Here is a 25,832-nt window from a genome sequence, read left to right as displayed (position 1 = left end):
CTGTCTCAAAAAATCATTAAGTTTTTCAACCCTTAAAATCAGTTAGGTTAATAAAACTAATATTTTCCAGTCGGTGTCATTAACAAATCAACGAGGCTGTTTTAGAGATTTCAAGTAATCAAACTGTTTTAAAAGAAAAAAAATCTGATTTTTCTTAAATAAAAAATATTTTCCTCGTTTAATCATAAAAAACCATTCTAATTTCATACTATTTTATTTTCATGTGGACATAAAAGTAGAATAAATGCCTATTTTTGACCCTCGTAAGATAAGAAACTTAATTCCCACATATATTATTAGAAATGCGAGGAACGTTCTTTGATGAAGTTTATCGAAAGAAGTAAGGTTGAGGGATTTTCGGAGGAGATCAAAGTTATTTATGAAAGTGGTACGCCCTGTTTTTTTGTGTACCAAAAATTGAATTATTTCCTTCGGTTTAAAAAAAAGACTTTTTTAAAGAATATTTTATTTATTTCTTTTTCAGTTTTGTATCTGATAGGTCGTTCATGAAGGAAATAGATTATATTTCAATTAACAACAGAATGTAGATAAATTGTGCTCGAGGCATTTTGAAATAATTATACAATATGGGCATTTTAGCTTGTCTTAAATGTGTGGTCTTAAATTTCGATTTACCATAAATATCAACTGAGAGAAGGATTCTGATTGTAACGGTCAGAAAACGAAGAATACTTGTATTATCATCTAATAAAATTTCTGAACTCTAGCTACAGGGAAAGTGATAGGAATTCCGATTGCGAGAAGCCATATATAAGTCTTTTGACAGATAAAATATGCAAAAGCGTACACGTTATCAGTTCTTTAAAAAAGTTCTTCTTTACAGGTTTTTGGTTTTTCTTAAAATTGATACACTGATTTGTAATCAAAAAATTAAATTGATTTATAGTTGTACTTTTAAACCTAGTGTGCACATCAGTTGAATAGAAATTATGTTTTTTTTTAAATTTTTAATGCGTAATTGTACCCTTAAATTTTCAATTTAAAAACTGACACCGAATTAAGTGCATATCAGTTTCTACAAAAATAAAAGAAATGAAAAGTTATGTTTCTCATTTATTAATTTTATAAACTATGTAGTACAAGTAGTCAAAAAAAAAGAAAGAAAAAAATTTATTCTTTTAGACGTTAGTCACTCACTTCGAACAAACCACTTTCGTAATATATTTCTATTAACGGCGAACATTTATCCCACAATTTTTAAAAACGATTCGCCCCACATTTTTTATTTTAGATCTGATTAAATATATTTTCCCAATTTTAGCCTACTTGTTTTTAAGATATTTACTTTATTTTCCAAGTTGTAAATTATTTATTTAAAATTTTTAAGTTATTTTTTTGGATTCTCTTATAGAAATTTTATAACTCATTAGTTTGATTGAAAAGTTGTTCAAAATCTAACACAGTTCTGATTATTACTAAATATATAGAAAACATAGATTAATTAGGCTAAGGTTGGAAGTGTAATCGCTTCGGCTAGAGCTCCTAAAACTTAAAAGAACTTAAAGAAATTATAATTTTTTTTCTGAATAATTTAAAGGAATCGCGTCAACCACTTATATATTTGTTATTTAATCATCTAATTGTGAGCCAATGGACGCTATTAACACACTCTATTACAACTTGTCAAATAAATCATACGTTACATTCAAATTAAACAAAAATAGGATAATTCGTTTCAAATTAAATTTATTGTGCAAATGGGTTGAAAGAATAATTTCTAGTTTCAGGGAATAGGGACATAATTACACATCGTCTATGAATGGAATTTAAATACACTTCTCCCTCAGTGTTATTGTTCAAAAACAGGTTTTTTTACAGACATTCCACCCCACTTCCTCTGACCTCGAGGATGCTACTTACCAAGAAATTTACCTCAAGCAAAGCTCATATTCTTTTCGTTCCTGTGTTGAACATAAAAAAGCTACCTAAAAGTACCTAGAACTTAGATTATTCGCGTGAAAGTTTTCAATAAATCAACGATTCTTTCTTTACACAATTTTTTTCCAATAAAACTTTAATAGCAAATATAATAATTTTTGTAAAAACAATTAAATAAACTATCTTAATAATTGAGTGTTAGGGTTTTAATAAGTCAAGTACAAAATTTTTTGCAAAGCCTTATAATTTAGAACTTCTAATATTTTTCAAATCGATATATAACTTAAAGTTTCTGTGTCTTTTAGTTCCAATGCTAATCGGTGGCGTAACTAACTAGTGGAGAACAAGATAGGACTCCTATCCCTGAGCACCAATATCTTGAAAATGATTAAAATTAAATTATAGACTAAAATGCTCTTTTTTAAAAGTTTAATATGCTAATTATAAGCCTCATAACTTCTATTTCACTAATTTCTATTTTCTTTACCAAAAAATTGAACAAGATGTTTATTATTATTGATGTTTATTTTGCATGAAGAGCATTTTCTATTATTATTTTTTACAAATTGGTAATATATTCAATGGAAAATGTCTTTAGGAAAACCGCATATCGTTCAATAAAAAATATCAAAGTATAATATAAGAACTACAACAGTATAATATACACTGTTAAATTTTAAACTAAATCGAATTAAAATTGATAAAGTTACTTAAGAATCACTGTGTAAAGCTGCAACATTTTATTCAAAGAAAAATGTAAAAAAATAATTACAATTGCGTTTTATTTAAGTTTTAACCATAAGTAGAGCAAAAACTTAATTTGGCCTTGGATGCCCAGTTAGTAAAAGTTCATACGCTGGTATTTTATTAATTTCACAAAATCATATGACTCATTGAAACTAGCTTGCGTACAGCCGAGAAAATCTTTTATTATGTTTTTAGATTTTTCGGAATAAAAGATACAAAATCAAATTTTGCTCAAGCCGTAATTTCACCAACCGACTTTCAGTTTGCAGCAGCAGGGCAACCCCCTGATTACGTCCGATTTGTTATTTTTATAATCCTCTATCAACCCCTCATTTTTTATGAGCCGTCCCTTTGCTCTTTTCTCTTAGATATGCCAGCAATCCTCCATAATGTGAGGAAAAGAACATTCGCAAACCATAAAAAAATTTTACATTTTCAAAAACACAAAGTAGCCTTCGAATTTTATTTCAATTGAAAATAAAGTAAAGTAAAAATAATTAATGATTTTTGCAATAATTTTTTTTACAGGGGGTGGTCTGTGACTTCTTAAAATTTTTTAAAAAGGGTCCATTATACCAAAAAGGTTAAGAAACACTGCTTTAGAGTTTTCAACGCTAATCACATATTATGTATCCTTAGCTTCCGAGCTAAAATAATTTTGCCAATTCTAGTGTTTAATTTTTTAAGAAAATCTCTAGCTCACAAGTTATTTTCATTTAAATTCTGTAAAATATATTTTTATTCAAACTTTCTGGGTGTTCTTTGATGTTTTCTAATGTACTAATGTTTGCTAAAAATTAAGTAAAAAAGATATTTTTATTGTGGATTTGAAGTTAATATTCATGTTTAAAAAAAAGTATCGAATTTTTATAAAAAATACAATAACATACAAAATCTCGATTAAGTATAAAAACGGAATTAATTATCAATGGAAAAAAAAACAACTCTTTTCTTTTATCACCGAAAGGTTTATTATTATTAATAACTGAATTAAATTGCGATCGAAATTTATACTACTTTCCGACTAGCTACAGTACTCGTATCTCTTCCGGAGCTCCTGAGCTAATTGACAACACAAATCGTTCCCTGATCACAGCAGAGTTTATTACCATTTTATCTGCAAATAGAACAATCACCACTAAATATCTTGAACTCCTTCTGAGAACCAAAGTGCTCTAAATGCAACCATTATTCTATTGACAAAACAAGCTGCGTTATCTCCTAGATCATTGGTTCCCAAACTTTTTTGTCTCGTAGACCCCTGCTTACCTGATATTAATTTTTTGTAAATTCATCAACTTCAAATGTATTTTTGACAGCTGGTATAGTGCTGCTTACTGTGACAGATATAAATTTTTAACTGTAGAGAAGTGTAGTGTGAAAAACTTAAGAAAAAACACATGTTAATTTTATACATTTATTAATTAAATTCAAATTAAAACGAGTCAAATTAAAATGTACTATCTGTTATATAAAATAACTAAGCAATAAATAAATGCTTTTAGAGGGAGGGATGAACCTGATACTTTAATAAGTAATTATCAACATTTGGCATCAGTTTACTAAGGTTTAATCTCAAATCTCATCAGTAAATGACAGGGCCGGATTTAAGCTTGGTGGAGCCCTTATAATAGGGGTGCTCAACCTGCGGCCCGCGGGCCAAATGCGGCCCGCCAACCCTCGATGTGCGGCCCGCGGCCGCAATCTGAACAAAATGAAAAAAAATTAAATATTTGTTTTTGAAAAATAATGAAAAAAATTCGGTAATTTAAATTTACACTTTTAAGTTTTTGACGCACCCAATCTCAATCAATGTAGTTTTTCGATGGTTAACGCTACGGATTTCGGCATAGTTTTAAAAATCACAATATTTTTAATACATCATTATTACGATTTACGAATTTTAATTACCACTTTTGACGCTTTTCGTATGTGCCGATTCCAATGACTTTTCGGTAGTTATTGCTACCCATTTTCAAGTAGTTTCTGAAATAGCGATTTTAAAAAGTTATGAAACGCTTTATTTGTGCAAACTTCATGGAAAATCTAAATGACTTTAGATCCTTTCTTCAACAGTTATTGCTGCACATTTACGCCCGGTTTTTAAAACTTCGATATTTTAGCCAGATATTATTACGAATCGCGAGTAAAGAATCGCTCATTTAGCTAACCATTTTTTGACATGGCTTATTTGTAACGATTTTATCGCAAATCAAATTATTTTTCAATCGTTATTTTAGAAATTATTGCTACACATTTCTACAAGGTTTTGAAAGTATCGATATTTTTTATACGCTATTGCGACATTTTAATTTCAAATCTCGCATTTAAATTACATAAAATTTTGATGGACTTTATTTACTCCAATTTCATCTAAAATATTAAAGTATTTTGGTTATTGTTTTAGTAGTTATTACGTTTTCCCCGTGATTTAAAAAGATTATGATATTTTTAATACTTTGCCAGCAAACGAGTTTTGAATCGCGCATTAAAATAATTATTTATTATTTTTTACGTGCTCTGTTTGTGCCGATTTTATCATTTGCGTTGTACCGATTTTAACACGAATTTTTTAAGAGGTTTTTCGAAAGTGTTTTTTCTTCTTTCCCGTTATTGCTGCATTTTTATTTGTGATTTGGAATATACCTGATTTTTTCACACAATATTACAACTCGTGAAATTCGATTCAGTTTTAATTTTTTTTCGTAACTTAAAAAGTAATTACGTATCTTAGCCAAATCAACACATTCCCAGGAAAAAAAACGAGATGTGTTTATATTAAACGCGGTCCGTTTTGCAAAAAAAAAAAAAAAAAAAAAATTCAAAACACGGCATAATTTTTTAGTCCCATGAACACGTGCAAGTTTAACAACACACATCGAACCTATTCTTTTTGTTGCCACATGTAATTTAAAAGTCATATATCGTAATTTGTATTTACGCGATCTGAAAATTGCGCATCGCATTTCGTATTAACATTAACGAGATTTTAAAAAAAATCCATCGCGCTTCGTATTTCGGGATTTAAAATCACTTATCGCGATTCGTGTTCTGGCATTTAAAATATCATCCGTTGCTACTTTTCTTGCACGCGTTTTAAAATCCATATATTGCGATTCATATTAATGCATTTTAAAAATCAAGTGTTGTGAGTAGTCCTTTCGCAATTTAAAAGCCACACGATTCGTATTCACGCGATTTGAAAAACAAGCATCGAGTTTATTATTTACGCAATTTAAAAATCACACATGGCAATTCGTATTCAAGCAATTAAAAAATAACACATAGCAATTCGTATTCAAGCAATTAAAAAATAACACATCGCTATTTGTATTTCCTCGATTTAAAAACCCAGAAAGGAAGAACACCATCTTGGACAAATTCCAAAACTGATTATGTTATTTGCTCTAACTTTAATACTACTCACAACAACAGCTTCTGTGGAAAGACTGTTTTCCAGAATGAATTTGGCCTGTTCAAAATTACAGAGTAGTCTTTAAATACAATCATTACATTTTCATTTAATGGCTCAAAAAATATCACATGATCAAGTATATAAAATTATCACAATATTCCAAAATTTTGCAAATTACAGTGTAACCATTAAGAAATTTTTTAAACCATTTTCTATCTTCTTGGAGCATTTTATATCATTTATGATTATATGCTGGGAAATGATTTGTATATCATTAAATTTTAACTGTATAAAAAATTTAATCAAGATAAGTTTCGAAAAGTAATGTAAATTTTATTGATTGTGCATTAATTGTAAATAGTAAGTGTCATGTTAAAAATATATTCGTCATAAAAAGTTGTAAACAAGTATGTTAATAGTTTTTTATTATTAAGGAATATAGTTCCTTAAAATTTAATGTGTTTTCTTTCTTTCTTTTTCTTCCCTCTCTTAGCCTCTTATTATTAATTTAAAATAAAAATGTCTGAAAGATAAAGTACATTCCCTAATAAATGCTAAATCTTATTTTCCACTTAAGGGGTTTTGTTTTAGTTTTAATCATTTTTAACCCTATAAACTTTCTTTAAATCAAAGTATTTAACTTGAATTTATATTAATGACTAGAATATTTATTTATTTGAAATTTAATTCCATAAAAAAAAATTTAACGCTAAAATTTATGTTTAAATGGACTTTTGTATTTTGTAATGTGATAAAAAAAATTTCAATTTTTCCATAGTTTTTTAATTATTTCAATTTATCTAAATTTTTTCCGATAAATTGATTCTGATTTTCGAATTCTGTTTTCCTTCTTAAGTAATCAGTTTTGCATTTTCTAATTTAAAACGTTTTAAAGTATTGTATTTTCTGCAAAGAGATTACCAGGTTAACCGACAAAAGGATTTTAGTGTTATATAAACAATGATATTTATATAACAATCACCACCAACAATTGCTTTCAATATGTCGGTCTAAACACTTAGGTATGCGGCCCTTCATTGGTCAATCTACTGTGCATGTGGCCCTCCACTGAAAAAGGTTGTGCACCCCTACCTTATAAGTTCAATTCTATTTCTGTACACCTAAAGTAAACTGTCATTATTTTTTATTGTTGAGTATTAACATTAAATTTTTTTAAAAATTTGATATTACTTTATTGTTAAATATATTAATTGTGATGAGACTATAATGTAGAACCTTTCTTTTATTGCACATATTTTTTGAACGATAGAAAAAAGTTACAACAGAAACAAATTTTAAGCACAGAGTCAAAATTTGGCATGCTGGAAGGGCCACTGTATATTTAACAGAGTTTTTTTAAATTTCATTTTAAATATATTTTATTTGCAATTTTTAATGATTTTTTGCTAATTTTTTCTCAATTGTTTTTTCTTTACGGTTCTCAATTGTTCACGACTACCAATGTTTAACTCGGTAGCCTTGTAATTTTGAACCGAAGCCAGAAGACAAGGGAACTGCTGGATCAGTACCCAGAGGTATTTCTTATGAGAACTTGGAGGACTTTGTGACCCCAACAGATTTAACATGCGTCAGTCACCATTTTATACATGGGTATTCTTCTGCCGGCTGGATTCAAACTCCAATTCTCACGAACACGAGTCAAGAGCCCCATCAACCAGGCTATCCCGCCCACATTTTTAATTTATTTTATAACAGTCATTGCACAGCCAACCCAGTTTCGAGTTTACGACTACTAATATTCAAATCAGTAGCCTTGTCAATTCCCAATTCAGCAGTCCCTACACCCTGGAGCAGGTGAGGGCCGTTATATTAATACTGTTTGTAAAAATAAAAAGAACATTTCGTAAGCTGATATTATTTAATTGATGTTTACATTAAAAATATTTCTTCATTACTTTTGCTTTCTTTTTAATTGTTTCAAGTACATTTGTTAAATTTTAGTGCAAGAATAAAAATTGTCATTATTTATGTAAATTTTTGGCTTATATTTTTAAGGATTTATTAAAGGGTCTATTAAATATCAGAGAGAATAAATGTAATACGGGTTTGAATTATCAGCTCGTTTCTTTGTGTATAGTGGCTAGGATGTGCAAGAGCAGCATCCAGTCAAAACGAGCATTAAACATATCAATGAAACACACTAATGCTTTATATCAATTAGTTTTAGATAATTACAATTGTAGAATATGGAATGAATTTTATTATGGAATGGAATGTTTTAAAAGACAACTATCTGTTAATGTTAAACATTTTAATCAACGAAAAAACAGAACCAATATTGGGAATAAATGTATTATTTTTAATTACTGATAAATTTTGTGACAGAAAAAAAATTAAAGCCTGATAGATTTCAGAATTTTAGAAACGCCTTCTAGTTTTACCAATCAAATAGGTTTCGATGTCTTTCATACCACCTGTCTCATTTGTGATTCAACATTATCATTTCTGTTTCGTTCTTACTTAATATTAATATGATTGCGACAGTTAATTTGCATACCTCTTTTACTACATTTTTCGAGGAGTTTAAAAATACAATATTGAGGATTTTAACTGAAATTTGCTTTTTTTGTATGCCTCTTTCATTACGTCATCATCACATCCACACGCAACTGTCTCCTCTAAATAATGCTATATAAAATGAGTTTGCAAAACAAACGTGTGTAGTTATTTAATTTCATATTGAAAAGTAATTGTTTTTTGAATTGACAATTTCAGTCATTTTAGATATTTTTAAGTGCTATTTAAAACTGCTGCATATCACATGAAAGCATTGAATATATAATTTGTACACTTTTAAAGTAAAACGAAAGGAAAATTCTGATCCTTAGAAACAGATATTAAATAGTCTAATGATCGAATGAAGGGGTTAAAAAAAAAAAAAAACTTTTTTATCTTTTAAACTAAAAAATTTATTTATAAATAATTTATTAATACTTAAATTGCTTGAAAGATGATATGTTTCATTCTAATGACAATGAAGTTTTTAGTTTTATTCAGTCATTTATTTATATTTATTATGTCCGATAATGCAGAAAAGAAGCATTTTGGGCTTCTGAGGGCCCTTGTCATCTCGGGGCCCCAAGCTACAGCTTATACGTAAATCCGGCCTTGGTAAATGATGTCCAGTCTGTTTCTTTCTTTTTTTGTTAGGAGATTAGCAATTAAATTAGAAATGTTTTAAAGCATTAAGCTAATGCATTACTATATTATTTCATATTTTTAACGAAAGCTGCTTATTATTTCTTGTAACAGCATATTCCATTATTCAATATTATGAATATTTCGTTTTTTTGTTTTTTATACTTATTATTTAAAAGATAAATACAGAAAGCATCACTATTAAAGTAACTTAAAAAATTATTAAATTAAAGATATTAAAATATGAAAAAATTATCAGTTTGTGAAACTAACAAATCTTCTCCTTTTTTTTAAACTTCAATTTATTTTAAACGATTCATTTCGCAACAAGTCACTACTCACAATTATGTGAACCAAATAAATAATTAGGTGATCAGCAAATGTCGTCGAATACGGAATAAATTATTCGGAAAATCAATAAAACAATATGTTTGTTTCGTGTCCTAATTTTTTTTAAAGTACCAATTTTTCTTTACTTAAAGAAAAATAAAATAAAACTCTTTTTGGATTGTATAAAAAGTATCAAAGTCAAAACTTATCTTAATAATTACTATATTAATATAAATTTGAGGTCCACTTTTATTTTCGATGTTGAGCTGGAATAAAAGATTTTTACTGATGTAACGAATGTTTGAATTAGAGTTGTACCATATCCTAAAATTTTACTGGGTTTGAGTACCCCATAAATAAAGAACAGAAAAGAGAGACTTTGCAGTGAACGAGCTATTAGACAATGCCAACCTTCATCTATCAAAAGGTATCTCAAAATTGAATCAAGTTATCATGTCTTACATATAAGTGAATTGATGTTAAGAAATAGTAGTGGTAGTTACGCCACAATTCATCCCCTCTGTATTTGTGAAAGACCAGGAGAGCTGGATTAAGGTCACCAGGTTTTGAGCTTTAGCCATGAGAGTTGTATTAAGTTCATGGCTGTGTGTAGTAAATCGATGTTTAATAATCATATTGGTAGTTACACCACATGTTTTTAATAAATTTTGTGATTTAAGTCTGTTATTAAACACACCAAAATAAAATTTATAATTTTAGTTCCAAATTGCATAACCTAAGGTAAAAATATAAATAGAGACAAATTTCCTAATATAGTGAAGATTTCATGGAGAGGAGGAGAGGGAATCCATCAAAGCTAAAAAATAATCATTTCACAAAAAAAAAAAATTATTCAATTTAAATATCAAAAAAAAAAAAAAATTTCAACAATTTCAGTTCAATTGTTACAACTTTGATCAAGACATAAAAAGTACATCCTGAGAAATGAGATTAGAAATATGATTTTCATAACCATATAACATATATTTTTGGTCTCAATTCCTTTAATTTAAGGAAAACATTTTAATTTAACTCATCATTTTGGGTAAAAATAAGGTAAATATTTTGAATAAGAGGTAAAAACAATTTACCATGGCAAATAATTTTAATAAAATGTTTCTGATGGTCAATTGAGCTAATACAAAAAAAAAAAAAAAAAAAGTCAACTATATTTCTGGACTGCATTTCATAATTAGTGGTTACATTTAAAACTTTTGTTACATTTAAAAGAATAAAGTTTTTTTTTTTTTTTAAATAAAAACGTAAAATAATTGCCAAAGGAAGTAAAATTTTAAATTATATAAAAACAGGAAGACTGAAAAAGAATTTCGTAGTTCGAACACAAAACCTAACTTTCGTCACTATTTGTATAATAACATTTACAGGATTTAGATTGGTCATTTTATTCAACCATATCACTATATAAAATTATTTTGAAAAAAGTAGTAAAGAATATTTGCAGAATTCTAATGCAAAGAGTGTTAATTTAAACCTCTTTAGGCTTTGATCGAACTGCTGCAGAATTTTTAAAGTTTTTGCTATCAGATAAACAACACTAAATATGTATAATGGTTATTAAACAACAAATTATTTAACATTATTATTTATATATGGTACAATTTGAAGGTTTCATGGAGCTTTTATTAACAAATACTAGTATCTTTTTACATTTATCAGTTAATTTTTGACATCAAATAATTTACATACATTTCTTTCCTTTTTGAAACTTTAGATACGACTTTTAATATTGATAAAATCAAAATTTAAAAAAACTTAACAACACTGTGAATTTAGGGATAAATTCTGCATTAAAATTTTTCTTTTTTCTCAAATGAATGTCTCAAGAAAAAAAAGAATCATGCCAATCCTGAATAAAACTGAAGTTATATAATCGAAACTATCGAAAATAGATAAAATTTTTTTAAACATTTTCTTAATCAGATGGAATGAAAAAAAAGGTAAAAAAGTCATCTGCAAAAGCACTGGTAATACAATTCTATTCTACCATTTAGCAAAACTATAAAACATCAGTCATTATTAGACAATTGTGTTTCTTTTAAAAACTGATATTTTAAAATTGAAGCAATAATCAACATTTATAGACTGCATGTTTTAATATTAATTGATATTAATAAAAAACAAAGGCTTTCAAACTGAAGGTATTCAAATTATAATTTGACATAATTAAATTTAACTTATCTTATATAAAAGGGTTTTAATAATCTTAGTTGGACGAAAATAAAAGTATTATTCGAATTTCAAAAGCACAAACAGAATAATCATAAATTTTTAATACATTGAATTAAATGCTACTGCTTTAATGTCACTTATTTTGAAGGATATACTTATACAAAAATCTTCTATATTACATTTAAAAATGTAAATACTTTCAAATATTTTTTTATAGTCATAAACATGGTTAATTTGAAAAACCAAGGGCTGAAGGCACAAAAATCACGCAGTGTGTACTCTACTCAATGCCATTATTTCAAAGGAAGTGTGTATACCTTGCTTATGTAGAAAATTTCTTTTAATAGGGTGCAGTAGGAATGTATACAGGAGCATGGCATACTGTCGTTTGATTGTTTTTGTTATGATAATCATAAATTAAGCATTTTTTATTAATGCAAAATTGCTTAAATTTTTTCCAATATTCAGCTATATAATATAATTTAAATATAATAAAATTTAAATGGGCAAAAAATTAATAAATGTATGTGTATGCATAAGGTAACAACTCTTTATTATTATAATAAACTTTAAATTATGTTATAAAATAAACAAATAAATAAAAAGAGTGAAACCACTGTAACCAGGTTCTAGTTAAAATTAGTTGCAGTTAAAATAAATTGCAAAAGTTCAACATGCTATTTTCAGAAGAAGAAAAAAGAAAGATCATATTTATAAAATTTGTAAATTTTAGTTCTCTCAAATTGCAAAATTTGCCATCACAATACTGCTTTTTGAATAAATAAAATACTCAAAAGTAAAGCTATATTTTTTAATTAAATTATCCGTACTCAAAACTCTATTAGATGCTTTTGAAGAAAAAATGCTTGCAAATTTTAAAATTCTTTTGAGAAATTCCAGTTAGTCCAATTCCAGTGCCATCAACACTTAATACACAAAAAGTGAATTTAACACTTTAATCGTTATATATATATTTTTAAAAAATTATTAATAATAGGTCATTAATTAACAGGATCATCTATTTTATTTGATAATAATAATTTCCAAATAATGCAAGAATGAAATTGATTTTTCTAACATTAAATACAATTTTTTAAACTTCCGATTCTTGAGAAAACAAAAAAATATTGAGCTCTTATTCGTTTAGAAAATATAACGATTTTGATCGAAATATTTTAGTAGCGTATAAATATTAGTAAAACTAACTAGCAGATAATTTTATTTTGAGACATTTGCCAGAAATTTCAACAGAGTATGTAGATTAAATTATTCTTATGTCTCTAAGTTTTAACATAAGAAATACAATGTTTTAACACCTTTGCATCTAGATTTCCAACGATTTTTCTTTGGTTCAACTTTCAAGTTTATTTCGAATTTAAATGTGAAGAAACAACATTAAATGAAAGCTACGTGATATCAATGTAAACATTAAAATTGCTGATGCTAGTCCCTAAATCCTGAATAACTCTCTTTCAAGCGCGTTCGTAAACAACTGAAAAAACAAAATATTCTGATTTTCGATGCTGGAAAAATTATTAATTAGTGACTTTTCTCCCGAACAGTTAAACAAATTAAATACTGAATAAAATGTTTTAAAACTGCTATTGGAATAAAGCTAACAATCTGTATTAATACCTAAAACAAAAAGAATTTGCAATTAATGAGAATATAAATAAGTATTTTATGCTTTTTTTCGCAAATTGTCCTCACTAGCGGTAAATTCACATTTCTCGTAGCCTTGTAGCGCCATCTAATTTCCAGAACCAGAACTACAAAATCAAATGTAACAAAACTTTTATATGCTTTTAAAAATAATTCACAACCTAATTTTGCAAAAATAAACATTTTAGGTTCTGGCTAACAAGATTTTTAAACGTCGTGAAAAATTTCGAGACCCTTAGTACGCTATTTAATCTGTGTAACTGTTCGGCGGTTTTTAACATTACAGGTATACGGCTTTAGGACCACCTTAAAAGGTCGCCAAACAGTTGCCAACCATTACAGTCTCCACCGTTAAATGTGGTAACACTAACGGTGATAATTTTTTTTCCGGGGATTCCCCAACGACACTTGCAGCGTATCATTGTGTTTCTCTTTCCTTTCATTTTACTTTTAACGTCATCAGTGAACAGTGAGCACCTACCTACTCGAGCACAATCTAATATTGTATTGTTTAAATAAATTAGAAAACTAAAATTATGGATAAAAAGAAGAAACCCAGTGGTGCATTTAAACGCAAACAACGCCAAGAAAGAGAAGATAGTAAACAAAAATTGCCCAAAATTGACAAGTTTTTTAGTCAGCCAAAGTACAACTGGCCAAAATATTTCTATTGATAGTGACTCAAATAATGCGGTAACTGCAGTGTTGGTTGAGAAGCCTACTGAAGAAGATTCGACAATTATTGCAGTTGGAGATACCTCCGCCGCCGATCATGTGAATGTGGATGATGTTTGCATGACACACATAAGAGCGGAGGGTTTGGAGAAACCACAGACCTCTACATTTTTCGAAAATGTGTGCGACAAATCTTCTTATGACTTGGGAAACTTCACGAACAAGATATTAAGTGATAACGAAGAACGTCAAATTCTTGATATGGGGCCTTTACAGCCTTCAGGACCTTTTCCAACAGACATCAACCAGAACAATAGGTGTTTTTCAAAATCGTACTACGTTTCGTGTTCTAAATATGGGCCAGTTAATCGTTTTTGGGTGTGTCATTCCAAAATATTAGACGCTGCCTATTGTCAACCCTGCTGGTTATTTGCTTCACAAAGGAATAATGTTTGGTGTACGGGAATTCGAGATTGGAAGCATTTATCAGAAAGAATTAAACAACACAGTTGTTCGAGTGGCCATTCGGAAGCATGTACTGTGTATGAATTTTGGAGAAAAAAAACGATACTAATACTATCGACAAGGAGCTTGAAAATGAAATTCGCAAAGGAGAATCATTTTGGAAAATGGTTCTTCAAAGGTTATTCGATATCATACTTACCCTAGCAAAGAGTTCTTTGGCTTTGAGAGGACGTCAAGAAGACTTAAGTCAGAAAGGATACCACGGAAATTTTCTGTCCTTTGTAGAGCTTGTCGCCCGATATGATCACATTTTGCGGCAAGTTTTGGATGTGCCCAAAGGTAATAATAATTATTTCTAAGTTTTTTTATCGTTTTACTTTTTTTATAATTATTAACTGTTTAATATCAGTTTTTTTTGAAATTGTGTTTTTTTATGTTTTTAGGATCTACAAGATATCTGAGTGCAACAATTCAAAATGAAATGATTGAGAGCTTGGGGACCAAACTCGAAACCCATCTACTAGAACAAATTAGAGCGTCACCGTTTTTTGCCATCATAATGGATACGACACAGGACATATCAAAGGTAGATCAGCTAAGCATTGTTGTGAGGTATGCAGTAATAACCAGATCGGGAAATGGACAGCCCATTGATATAGAAGTAAAAGAAGTGTTTCTAGGCTTTTATGCAGCCATCAAACATGGCGCAGTAGATTTAGTCAACCAAATGACAACATTATTTATCGACAAAAATATTGATTTAAGAAAATGTGTGGGGCAAGGCTATGATGGAGACAGTGTGATGAGTGGTGTGGATAATGGTGTACAAAAACATATTAAGGATATCCAGCCTAACGCAGAGTACGTACATTGTGCCACTCATAATTTAAATTTGGTGATAAAAGATGCCGTTAGCAGTTGTGTGGAAATACAGATTTTTTTCGCAACGTTGCAAGATTTGTATAACTTTTTCGGAAACAGCATCAAACGTTGGAATCTACTGTCAAAATTCATTGGCGAATCGGATACCACTCTACAAAAACTAAATCCGACTAGATGGTCCAGTAGGGTCAATACGATATCTGCAATAAAACTTCATTATTGTGATATTATCAAAGCATTATCAGAAATAGTTCGAAAGAGTCCTAATAAAGATGAGCGTAGTGAAGCAGAGAGTATTGAAACAAAAAGGCTAAATTTCGAGTTCGTGTTGCTTTGCGAATTCATGCACAGTGTATTGAACGACATCAATTATGCATCCAAAACTTTACAAAAATGCGACATCAATTTGGGGGAGGCGAGTAAAGTTTTAGCAGAGAGCAAAGCAAAGTTGCAAATTTATAGAAATGATTTCGAATTATTCAAGTGCAAAGCCAGGGAAACTGCAAGAAAACATAGTATTGATACCCATTTTCAAGAAAAAAGGCAAAGAAAAGTTAAAAAACATTTTGATGAATTAGCCGCTGATCACTGATTTCCAAACCGAGAAAAAATATTTAAAATTGAGATTTTCAATAATGTACTAGACACAGTAATATCTAAATTAGATACACGTTTTATTGGTATGAGTGCAGTCTGTCATATATTCGATTTTCTAACACCAACATTTTTATTACATGTTGATGAAGCAACTTTATTACAAAAGTGTGACGAATTCCAAAGAAAATATTCAGATATAATAGGTCCTAGTTTTTCACTTCAATTTATTAATATTTACCATGTAGTGTTTCCTCAACTAACTCAAGCATGGACTGTTCACCAATTATGTAAGGAAATAATGAGCAAATATGGAGTGCTAGAATGCGACCTAACGGAAGTATTTACAGTAATGTTATTATTCTTTACAATTCCTGTCACTTCTGCAGCAGCTGAAAGGTCATTTAGCAAATTAAAAATTATAAAAAATTATTTAAGAAATAATATGGGCCAAACTCGACTTCGACATTTATCGCTAATAGGCAAATGAAAACAAAACAGCATCAAGCCTGGATTTAAACGAAGTCATTGATACTTTTGCGAAAACTAAAGCTAGGAAAAAATTGTAAATATAATTGTTATTTAGTCAGTTGGTAGGCCCGACCTTTATATAATAAACCCTTGAACTTCTCTATTTCGTTTTATTAGCCAAACCTACACCAAGTATTAATTGTAATTTATGTTGTTACTGTTTAATATTTTTATTACCTGCCCTGCAGTGCACAAAAAAGAGCTTAAGTAGCTTAGCATTTTTAAAGTATTTGCATATTTCATATTTTAATTTGATAAAACCTAATCAGTTTACATAGCAGTGGGGCCCCATTTTTTAATTTGCCCCAGAGCCCTTGGTTACCTGGCTACGCCACTGTTCAAGATGGTACAAATGTAGGAAACCTATTATCTTTATTTAGATTTGCAGCTCAGTTTGATCCGCTACTAGCAAATCATCTTAATCATGCCACAGGAACCCCAAAAACTGTCTCATATTTGTCACCACAGATTCAAAACGAATTCATTCATCTTCTGGCATCTACAATTCGAAATCAACTAATAAACGATATCAAAATAAATAAATATTATGGACTTTTGTTTGATTTAACTCCTGATATCTCTCATCGAGAACAAATGTCCCAAGTCGCTAGGTATGTAGATGTTGATTTTATCCATAAAAAAGTTTCCATCAAAGAATCTTCTTTGGGTATTATTGAAATACACGATAAAGATACAGCCTCGATCGAAAATACAATTTTAGAAAAATTAAATTCCGATGAAATTTCATTAACAAACTGCAGATCACAATGTTACGATAATGCTGCCGAGATGGCAGGTCACACATCTGACGTTCAACAAAGAATAATGGGGAAAAAATCATAAAGCATTATTTGTAAATTGTGATAACCATTCATTGAATTCAGTAGGAGTTACTGCAGCTAAACAAGATCCAATCGTTGTGACATGTTTTGGAATAATTGAAAACATATATCTATTTTTCTCATGTTCAACGTTACGATGGAGCTCCAGAATACAAGCGGTTAGCGTTATCATCGATGGGCTAGAGAATATAGTAGAACTATTAGAAAAATTAGCAGAGGACACTACTACTATAAGTGACACCAGAAGTGAAGTTACAATTCTGTTGCAAAATATACTAACTTTTAGTTTCATAACTTAAGTTCATTTCTGTTTTGAAATCTTAAGGAGGATTTATCGTGCGCTGCTCAGATTACAAAATCCTAGAATGAATTTTAGAGAAGCGTTCCATGATCTTGAATCATTAACTACTGAACTAACCGAAATTCGGAACAAGCTCTGTGAAGAGGTATTAGAAAAAGCGAAGTCTGTTTGTGAAAAATGGGATATTGATACAACAATACGTGTAAGAAAACGCCGCAAAATGCCCGGAGAATTGGCTAGAGATGTTGGTATTCCGCTGAAAGTAAAATTTCTCCGTTATGGAAAGCGTTCTTGATCGTCTCCAACAAATTATATGTACACGATTAAGTGACCTTAATTTTAAATTTGCATTTCTACTAGACGTTGAAAATTTATTAAACAAGGATAATGTTGATAACGACCTTGGAGAAAAATTTTAAAAATTTGGGTGAATTTTATGATACAGATTTCAATGGAATAGAACTCGTTATCGAAATATGTGACTGCAAAATGTTACTCCGAAGTAGAAAAAAATTCGAACCTAAAACTCCATTAGAATTTCTTTCTTTTATAATCTCGTATGTAGGAGATGATTTTCCATACCTGAGAGTGGCACTTGAAATACTCCTGACTATCTCAGTATCAATTGCTAGCTGCGAACGTCCATTCAGCAAATTAAAATTAATTTTGACATATCTACGATCAACGATGGGACAAGATCACCTGAGTGACCTAGCATTTTTAAGTGTGGAAAGAGAAAAATTTGAAATTATCAGCTTTGATGATATTATTGATAAATTTGCTTCGTCAAAAGCAAGGAAAATTTATACATAGTAATAAGTTTTATTAATGTATTATAATCATTTAAATATATGTATCTCCTTAGAGATAATAAATATTTACTTTTTTATTGTTTTAAAACTGCGTGTTTTTAAAATATTTCTTTATAAATATGAAAAATAAATAATAGGTATGTTTTGAACTAATTCTAGATGACCATATACATTTCAAAATCTAGTTTTGTTTTCTCAACTACATTTTTTGTCTCAAATTTAAAGCCTAGTTTGAGCCTATGACTTTATTTATTTTACTTTATTTATTTATTTATTAATTTGCTAGTATATTTTACATATTATATTGTATTGTTTTCGAATGGGGGGGCGCTAAAAAGGTATTGTGCCCCGGGCGCGAGTTAAGCTCGCTACGCCACTGAAAGTATTATATTGTTTTTTTAATTATTTTTAGTGCAAATAATTTTTTTAATCATATTAATTTTTATTGTAGGCTTTTCTTACAATTATAGCTTGCTATAATATTTCTGTTTCTGTATTACACTCTGTTTTATACAGAAGCAAAAAAATAAACTTTAAACATTACAGTCAGTAAAAGATTTTCCCGTATTCACCATTGACCCTAACCCTCAGTCAGAGTTCAAAACAGGTTTTATGAGAGCAACTCTAGGTTAGAGTCCAAAATTTCATTTCACCGTGTACGTAACTGCGAGTTACTCTAACCCAGAGTTAAGTAACTTTAACCTGAAGATATTCCCGGTTAGAGTAACCACGCATGCGCAGTAAACGAGTGTTTGTTCATTTACTTCGTTTTCTTCGTCGCTATTTCTTATATTTCTGCTCTTTTTCGTTTGATAATTTTAATTGTTTTGAATTTCGATTCTTTTTTTGTATTTTTAACCCGCAGATTTCCCCGGTTTGAGCAAACGCGGATATGAAGAAGGAGATTTTTTATTTATTTATGTTTTCAAAAATAAATCTTTTGATGTTCGGTTGCTTATGTTCAATGAGGTCAATTTTTTCACTTGATGCAACTATAATTAATTTATATTTTTGCCTTGCCTTCAAAAAAATATAGCATACCATAATATTAATAAAATGAAAATATATTAATAAAATGAAAATTAAATAATACTTTATTTTGATGTTCGGTTGCTTTTTTTATGTTTAATAAGATCATTTTTTTTACTAGATGTAACTATAATTAATTTATATCAAATAAATGCTTGTTAATAAAATGAAAATTAAATTTTCTTGAATTAATATCTTCTACAGAAGATACTATATATATTTCTCAAATTATTATTAGCAGTCGTTACAGCACTTAAATAATTTTTCACTCGAAAAAAAAAAGTCGTGGATAATAAAGATTGCGGCTACAATAATTCAAATGAATAGTTTAAGTAAGAATATTGTAAATAATTTAACTAACTTTTACTTATTTTTTTAAAAGAAAGAAAACAATCAATACTTGAAATAAATATAAAATTTAAAAAAGAATATAATTCATTAAATGTTTTTAGATTTCGATAATATCTATCGAGATGATAGATCTTGCACAAAAATAAAAATAGTTTAGAGTTGAACTTCCAAAATAATGTGCAATATTTAGATATGAAGATAACGAAAAGAATTTTAAAAAAAATTTTTAATTCATAAAATAAAGCTATTAATTAAATTTAAATATATATATATTATTTTAAATATATATTAGAAATTATGCTGAAATAAATATTACTTAATCAATGCAAATTTTGATCCGAGGTAACATTTTAACTACACAATAACTTGCATCAAATAACTTTACAAATCAGGAAATTTGGAATTTTATAAGCATAAAATAATCTGCTGAATATTTGAAAAAAAATAGGATCATTTGGAAGAGATTTATTGCTTAAAACTATATGAAATTAAAATGCCCGTCTTTAGTTATAATTTTTTATATATAGGCTGACTACTTTATGACATATGGGGCATAATATATATATTATATAACTGATATATTTCCATGTGCAATTATCTAAATAATAAAATTTTTAAAGACACAATTTTTTTTTTAAATTTTAAAGTTTCGGAATATTTGTTCCGATTATGACATTTTTCTTTAAAAAAATTTTTTATCTTATTCACCATATCACCGACGTCGATTCTCTCTTATCATCAGCAGATGGCAGCACAATAGTAGTCATTTATAACTTCTGAATAATATGAATGTGTTGATTTATGCTTATCTGTACTAAGAAGTTTATTATATACAATTTCATTTAAACTTAAAAAAAAAATTCTTTTCAATGGTTTAAGTTATCGATAATATGTTATGAAGGGGAAGAAAAAAAAAGATTAAAAATACGCGCATAAGGATGATAATGATGTTAGCATAATCCCCTTGATCATAGTGTAAAATAAAAGTATTAAATAATTGTGTGAAATAAGAAATTTTTAATTGAATTTCAGTTACATTTCTATGGTTGCTTGCGGCTTTATGATATCCATAATAATAAAATATCTAAATTCATAATAATAAAGCTCGGATCCTTTTGCTCATCAATACAAGTCAGTTAGGAAAACGAAACGAAACATATTTTTTATTTGACCAGTAAAAGAGAGATTCAAATTTAATTACTCGATGCAATCTTTTTTTCTTCTTCTTTTAATAGAAATTTTCTATAAAAAAATAGCAACAAAAATTGAAAACAAACGCTGTTAATACGGCTATAAATCTACCGCCTGTAACTGCCGGTCAAGTAACCCGCAGTTAAGAAACCGACGGTCAAAAAATAATGGTGGAATCGCTTTTGAACTGTCGGTCAAAGTTTCCAAACCGGGGGTTTCGGAACTGGGAGTTACGCGCTAGGTCAGAGTCAACGGTGTCAACGGTCAGAGTCAGGCAAAAATTCCAGGCTTAAATTTCTTTTTAGCTTATGTGAATAAATATTTATTTTTAAAATGCTGTTTTAAGGGATTTCAAGTGAGTAAAAAAAATCAAATTCAACAACATTTCCATCATATTTTTACTTTCTGAGATTTGGTAAGATCTTCTAATTTTATTACTGTGTGCAAAATTTGTTTAACATGCGTAAATAATTCCTGAAATATTGAAAAGTATTTTGGTATTCAGACTAAATTATTGGGATCATATTTTTAAGATTCAAATTTGTCTTAAAAAGGAATGTTTTTTTCGAGTTTTTTTGTTCGATTTTGTGACTTAATTATCATATTCATAATTCGCCCTTTCAACCATTAAATTTGAATCTTAGTACAGTACGTTATAAAGTTATATGCATTGTTGGTATAGTATTAAAATCATGTAACTCAGTATATTTCGAGTTTTGTATATGTTTTTTATAATTAGGTTTCAATATAAAGCTTTTCAGGGCTATAATTATATAACTGTACAACTAACGTTACGTGAAACATAGAGGTAAGTGTTATAACCTGATAGCTTTTAGGAATGACTAAACTCCATATATTGGTAAAAAAGAAATTAGTTCTTTTTCGTAGTTATATTCCCAAAAAGTTTTACATTTATGATGTATATTTTAAAGAATGTTATCTGTCAAGCAGAATAATTTATTCTTTGAAAGCAGATCAGAACACACTAAAAATTTAATTTCTTGCATCGGCCGGGAATCGAACCCGGGCCGCCCGCGTGGCAGGCGAGCATTCTACCACTGAACCACCGATGCTTGAAGGTTCTTATAAATAAATAATTAAAATACATATTTATTTGCTCTATTTCTATAAATATTCTATTTCTATATTGCTCTATTTCTATTTTTTAAGTTCAAACAAGAGCTAAATTTCATTCTCGTTAGAGTTGCAACTTCTTCAAAACTATCCACCTTTTTTGTCTTTTGTAAGTTTTTCAAAAATTACACTAGATGGCAGCACCAAAATTCTTTATGGCAGTTTCAGAAATAAAATTTTTCAAGAAAATAAGACTGTCAGAGAAGGGTTTTATATTTGCGAGGTAAAATCGCCCTTTCTTTCAATAATTGAAGAAGAAAAAATTGCACTAGACGGAATTTAAAAGTAATTTCTATCCTTACAAATTGCTCTTTATTGAATTGAATTGCGATTTCAATTTTAACTCAAAACGCGATAATCATAAACAATCTCACAGCACCAAGATTCTTTATGGCAGTTTTAGAAATAAAATTTCTCAAGAAAATACGACTGTCAGTGAAGGGTTTTATATTTGCGAGGTAAAATCGCCCTTTCTTTCAATGATTGAAGAAGAAAAAAATTGCACTAGACGGAATTTAGAAGTAATTTCTATCCTTACAAATTGCTCTTTATTGAATTGAATTGCGATTTCAATTTTAACTCATAACGCGACAATCATAAACAATCTTACTAAAATAATTTTCAAATTAAGAGTAATTTAAGATTTCTGTGCCATGGGATCGTCTCCTTTCAACCTCAGGATTTGCGGGACCAAGCGGAAAACAGTAAAAATTTTAAAAACATTTTAGCTACTAAAGCAGTATCTTAGCTACTAAAGCAGATTTTGAAAAATATATTCAAAAATTTTATGATGTATATTCATAAATTTTTTTTAATTATATCATAATTAAATTAATTTATGATAATAATATAAATGATTTATTAATAAATAAATATGATAAACAAAAATAAATATAATTTATAATTATTTTATTAATTATATTAATAAATAACATGAAATTCAAAATTTCAGTTTTATACATAATTTTTTTTGTTATGCAAGATAAAGATTTTTGAAGTGTAAAGTAAAGAATACCTAAAATATTGAAGTCCAATAAAAATGAGGAGGATGTAAGAAGTATTCCTTGTTTAAACAGTCTTGCAAGGAATGACCCTCTTCGTAAACTAACATCTAGGAACGTTTAAAAAATAATTTATTTAATTTATAATGGCATTAAGTGTTTACTGTTGGTAGGGATATTTATTCTTAATCTATTTGAGGAAATTAGCTTAAAAAAGTAAATTCTAAATGCTTAAAATACAGCATAAAATTAGATGAGATTGCCATGATTTTTCAGATTTTCTGTATTTTGAAAAATTTTACCTTAAAATCTCCCAGTACAGTAGTCATATATTAGTTCTTCAACTAACACAGTGAATATATTAATCGATTATTTATATTTACCATTTCAAAATTTTAAAAAAATGCATATTTGCATAAATTAATAAGCATGTATTTTAAATACTTAATGATAATTTATTCATAAATGTATATTTTGGTAGTTACAAATGTTTTGTTTAGCGAAAATAAATGTTAATAATGAAATCATGTTGTTACTATTTTGTTGCCTATTTGCTTTTTAGAAGAAAAAAAAATTTAAATTACAGCCTCAAATCATGACGGGAAGATCTCCAGACTAGAGATCAGTGTTTAGCGCTAACCGCTAACGTAGTAAAAAACTTTCGTGTTTTTCGCAAAATTTTTATGATTTCTCAAAATTCTTATGATTTCTCTCTCAAAATTCTGAATTTTAGGTACCTTTGCAAGGAATTTGCCTAGAATGTTTAGATATATCTAGCTGCAAATTATATTTTTTTAAAAAGATTCGCCGTATTAAAAATCACTTTACATTTTCTTTCACTAAGCGGGTTATGCAAAATTCTTATAAATTCGAATTGTTATTATAAAATCCTGTTTTGATGCTGCAAATTCGGACTGCCCTATCCCTAACAAACTCCTTAAATTTCCTGATCATTGAAAAAAAAAATCGTTTGACATTTTATTTTATTTTAACAACCAATTCATCTCATCCGGCTTTATTCATGTGCAACTCAGTAACTTTGTAGTTTCGAGCATATTACAGAAAACAAGGAGCTCCTAGATCAAGCATTGGGACTAGTATAAAATCGCCAAAGACTTGATATAACTAATCCGCGTTTATGTTATATGGAGAGGAGCACCACGGAAACCTCCCGTGGTTAGTCTTATCCAATGGGACTTTAACTAATGATCTGCTGATGGGAACATATTTAGTCAGCTCGGTGGTCGGTGCGAGTCGGAAGCGGTATACGAATTAACTAGCCACAGCAGTTATTCGAACCTTCTTAAGTTTAAATCTTCTTTTGTTCATCTCAGACGAGATTTTGCTTTCTGCTGAAAGAATGGAAGAAAAAACTCTAATTCGAAAACGCTTAAGTTAGTTCCTCGTTATGTGAAACGTAACACAAGAAAATTTGTTCATATTATAGAAAACTATTCCGGTTTGTTTTGTTAATTTATTTTGCTATTTTCTTGTTTTTTTAATTTTGCCATCTATATCTATATATATATATATGAACATTTCGTTTCACACTTTCTTCTATTCAAAATGTCTTAAAGTTTAGCGGTTTGTCACGGGAAAACGAAGCTAAATTCTTCGTCAGACATGTTTTATAATTTTATAACCGTCGTTAAACAACCGACCCAATTTTATGGGTTTACGACTACTAATGTTCAATTCCGTAGCCTTGTAATTTTGAACCCAATCCAGAACACAAGGGAACTCCTGGATAGAGTATTGGGAGAAATTTGCCTTTGTCGAGGACTTTTTAATGGAACTAACCAGCATTTGCGTTACATAGAGAGGACTCTAACCCATGATCCGTATGCCACTGAGGATATTTCACGTCAGTACTGTGGTCGGCGTAAGTCTGATGCGGAATTCGTATGAATCAACCATCACTGGGATTCGAACCCGGTTCATTTCTTTGGAAGGCGAATGCTCTATCCCCTGAGCCACCGTGGCTCAAACCATCTATGTATTTAGAATTTTTTGGTACATTTAGTCTTAAATCAATCGTGAAGGCTTGAATAATTAAAATAATAATAATAATAATTGCAGATTATGACTCAAATTAACACTACCCACGAATCTTCTATAATCGATGTCCATACATGTTGAGTCTAAAAAAAAACGTACCACCGATATGCAAACTTACCAAAAACATAGATTTGAAGTAACCAATAAAAGAACATCTAAATTCCAAAGGCTTCAATTTACCTTAAATCACTAACATGTTCTTTAGAACTTTGATCCACTTGGCTCTTGCAATTATGTAATTTAGAGGTAAATTTGTTTAGTTTCAATTTGCTGTAAACTGTAAACAACAATCAAAATTTTCAAATTTGCATACTTAAAATTAAAACTTTTAGACATGGATATGACAGAACAAAGAAATTAATAAAATTTGTTTAGTAATCAATTCTTCCAGAAGTTTTCAGAATTTGTTCTTAGAAATTTTTGTAATCGTTAAAGAACATTCGTGAGATAACAATTTTTAAACTATGTCTCGATAACGAAGGAAGGTAAATAACCTTTCATTTATTATTTTTTTTTTCAAAGTGCATTGGAATACTATGGCCACTTTAAATACATTCGATAATT

The 25,832-nt window shown here is 28.8% G+C and overlaps 1 protein-coding gene across 1 annotated transcript in view; it reads left to right on the top strand.

The window, feature by feature from the left end:
• Positions 1-18,974, top strand: part of LOC147809870 (zinc finger MYM-type protein 1-like) — a 28,617-nt gene extending 9,643 nt beyond the window's left edge. Inside the window, exons 2-5 of the mRNA XM_087162911.1 lie at positions 14,040-14,612; positions 14,747-14,881; positions 14,986-15,967; positions 18,956-18,974. Coding sequence (XP_087019037.1) covers positions 14,040-14,612; positions 14,747-14,881; positions 14,986-15,967; positions 18,956-18,974 — 1,709 coding nt within the window. The remainder of the gene's footprint in view (positions 1-14,039; positions 14,613-14,746; positions 14,882-14,985; positions 15,968-18,955) is intronic.
• The last annotated feature ends 6,858 nt before the right edge of the window (positions 18,975-25,832 follow it).

Source organism: Parasteatoda tepidariorum, chromosome 5 (assembly GCF_982258835.1).
Source record: "Parasteatoda tepidariorum strain Cologne lab strain chromosome 5, Ptep-v5.0, whole genome shotgun sequence".
NCBI lineage: Eukaryota > Metazoa > Arthropoda > Arachnida > Araneae > Theridiidae > Parasteatoda > Parasteatoda tepidariorum.
This window is presented reverse-complemented; position numbering and strand designations above follow the sequence as displayed.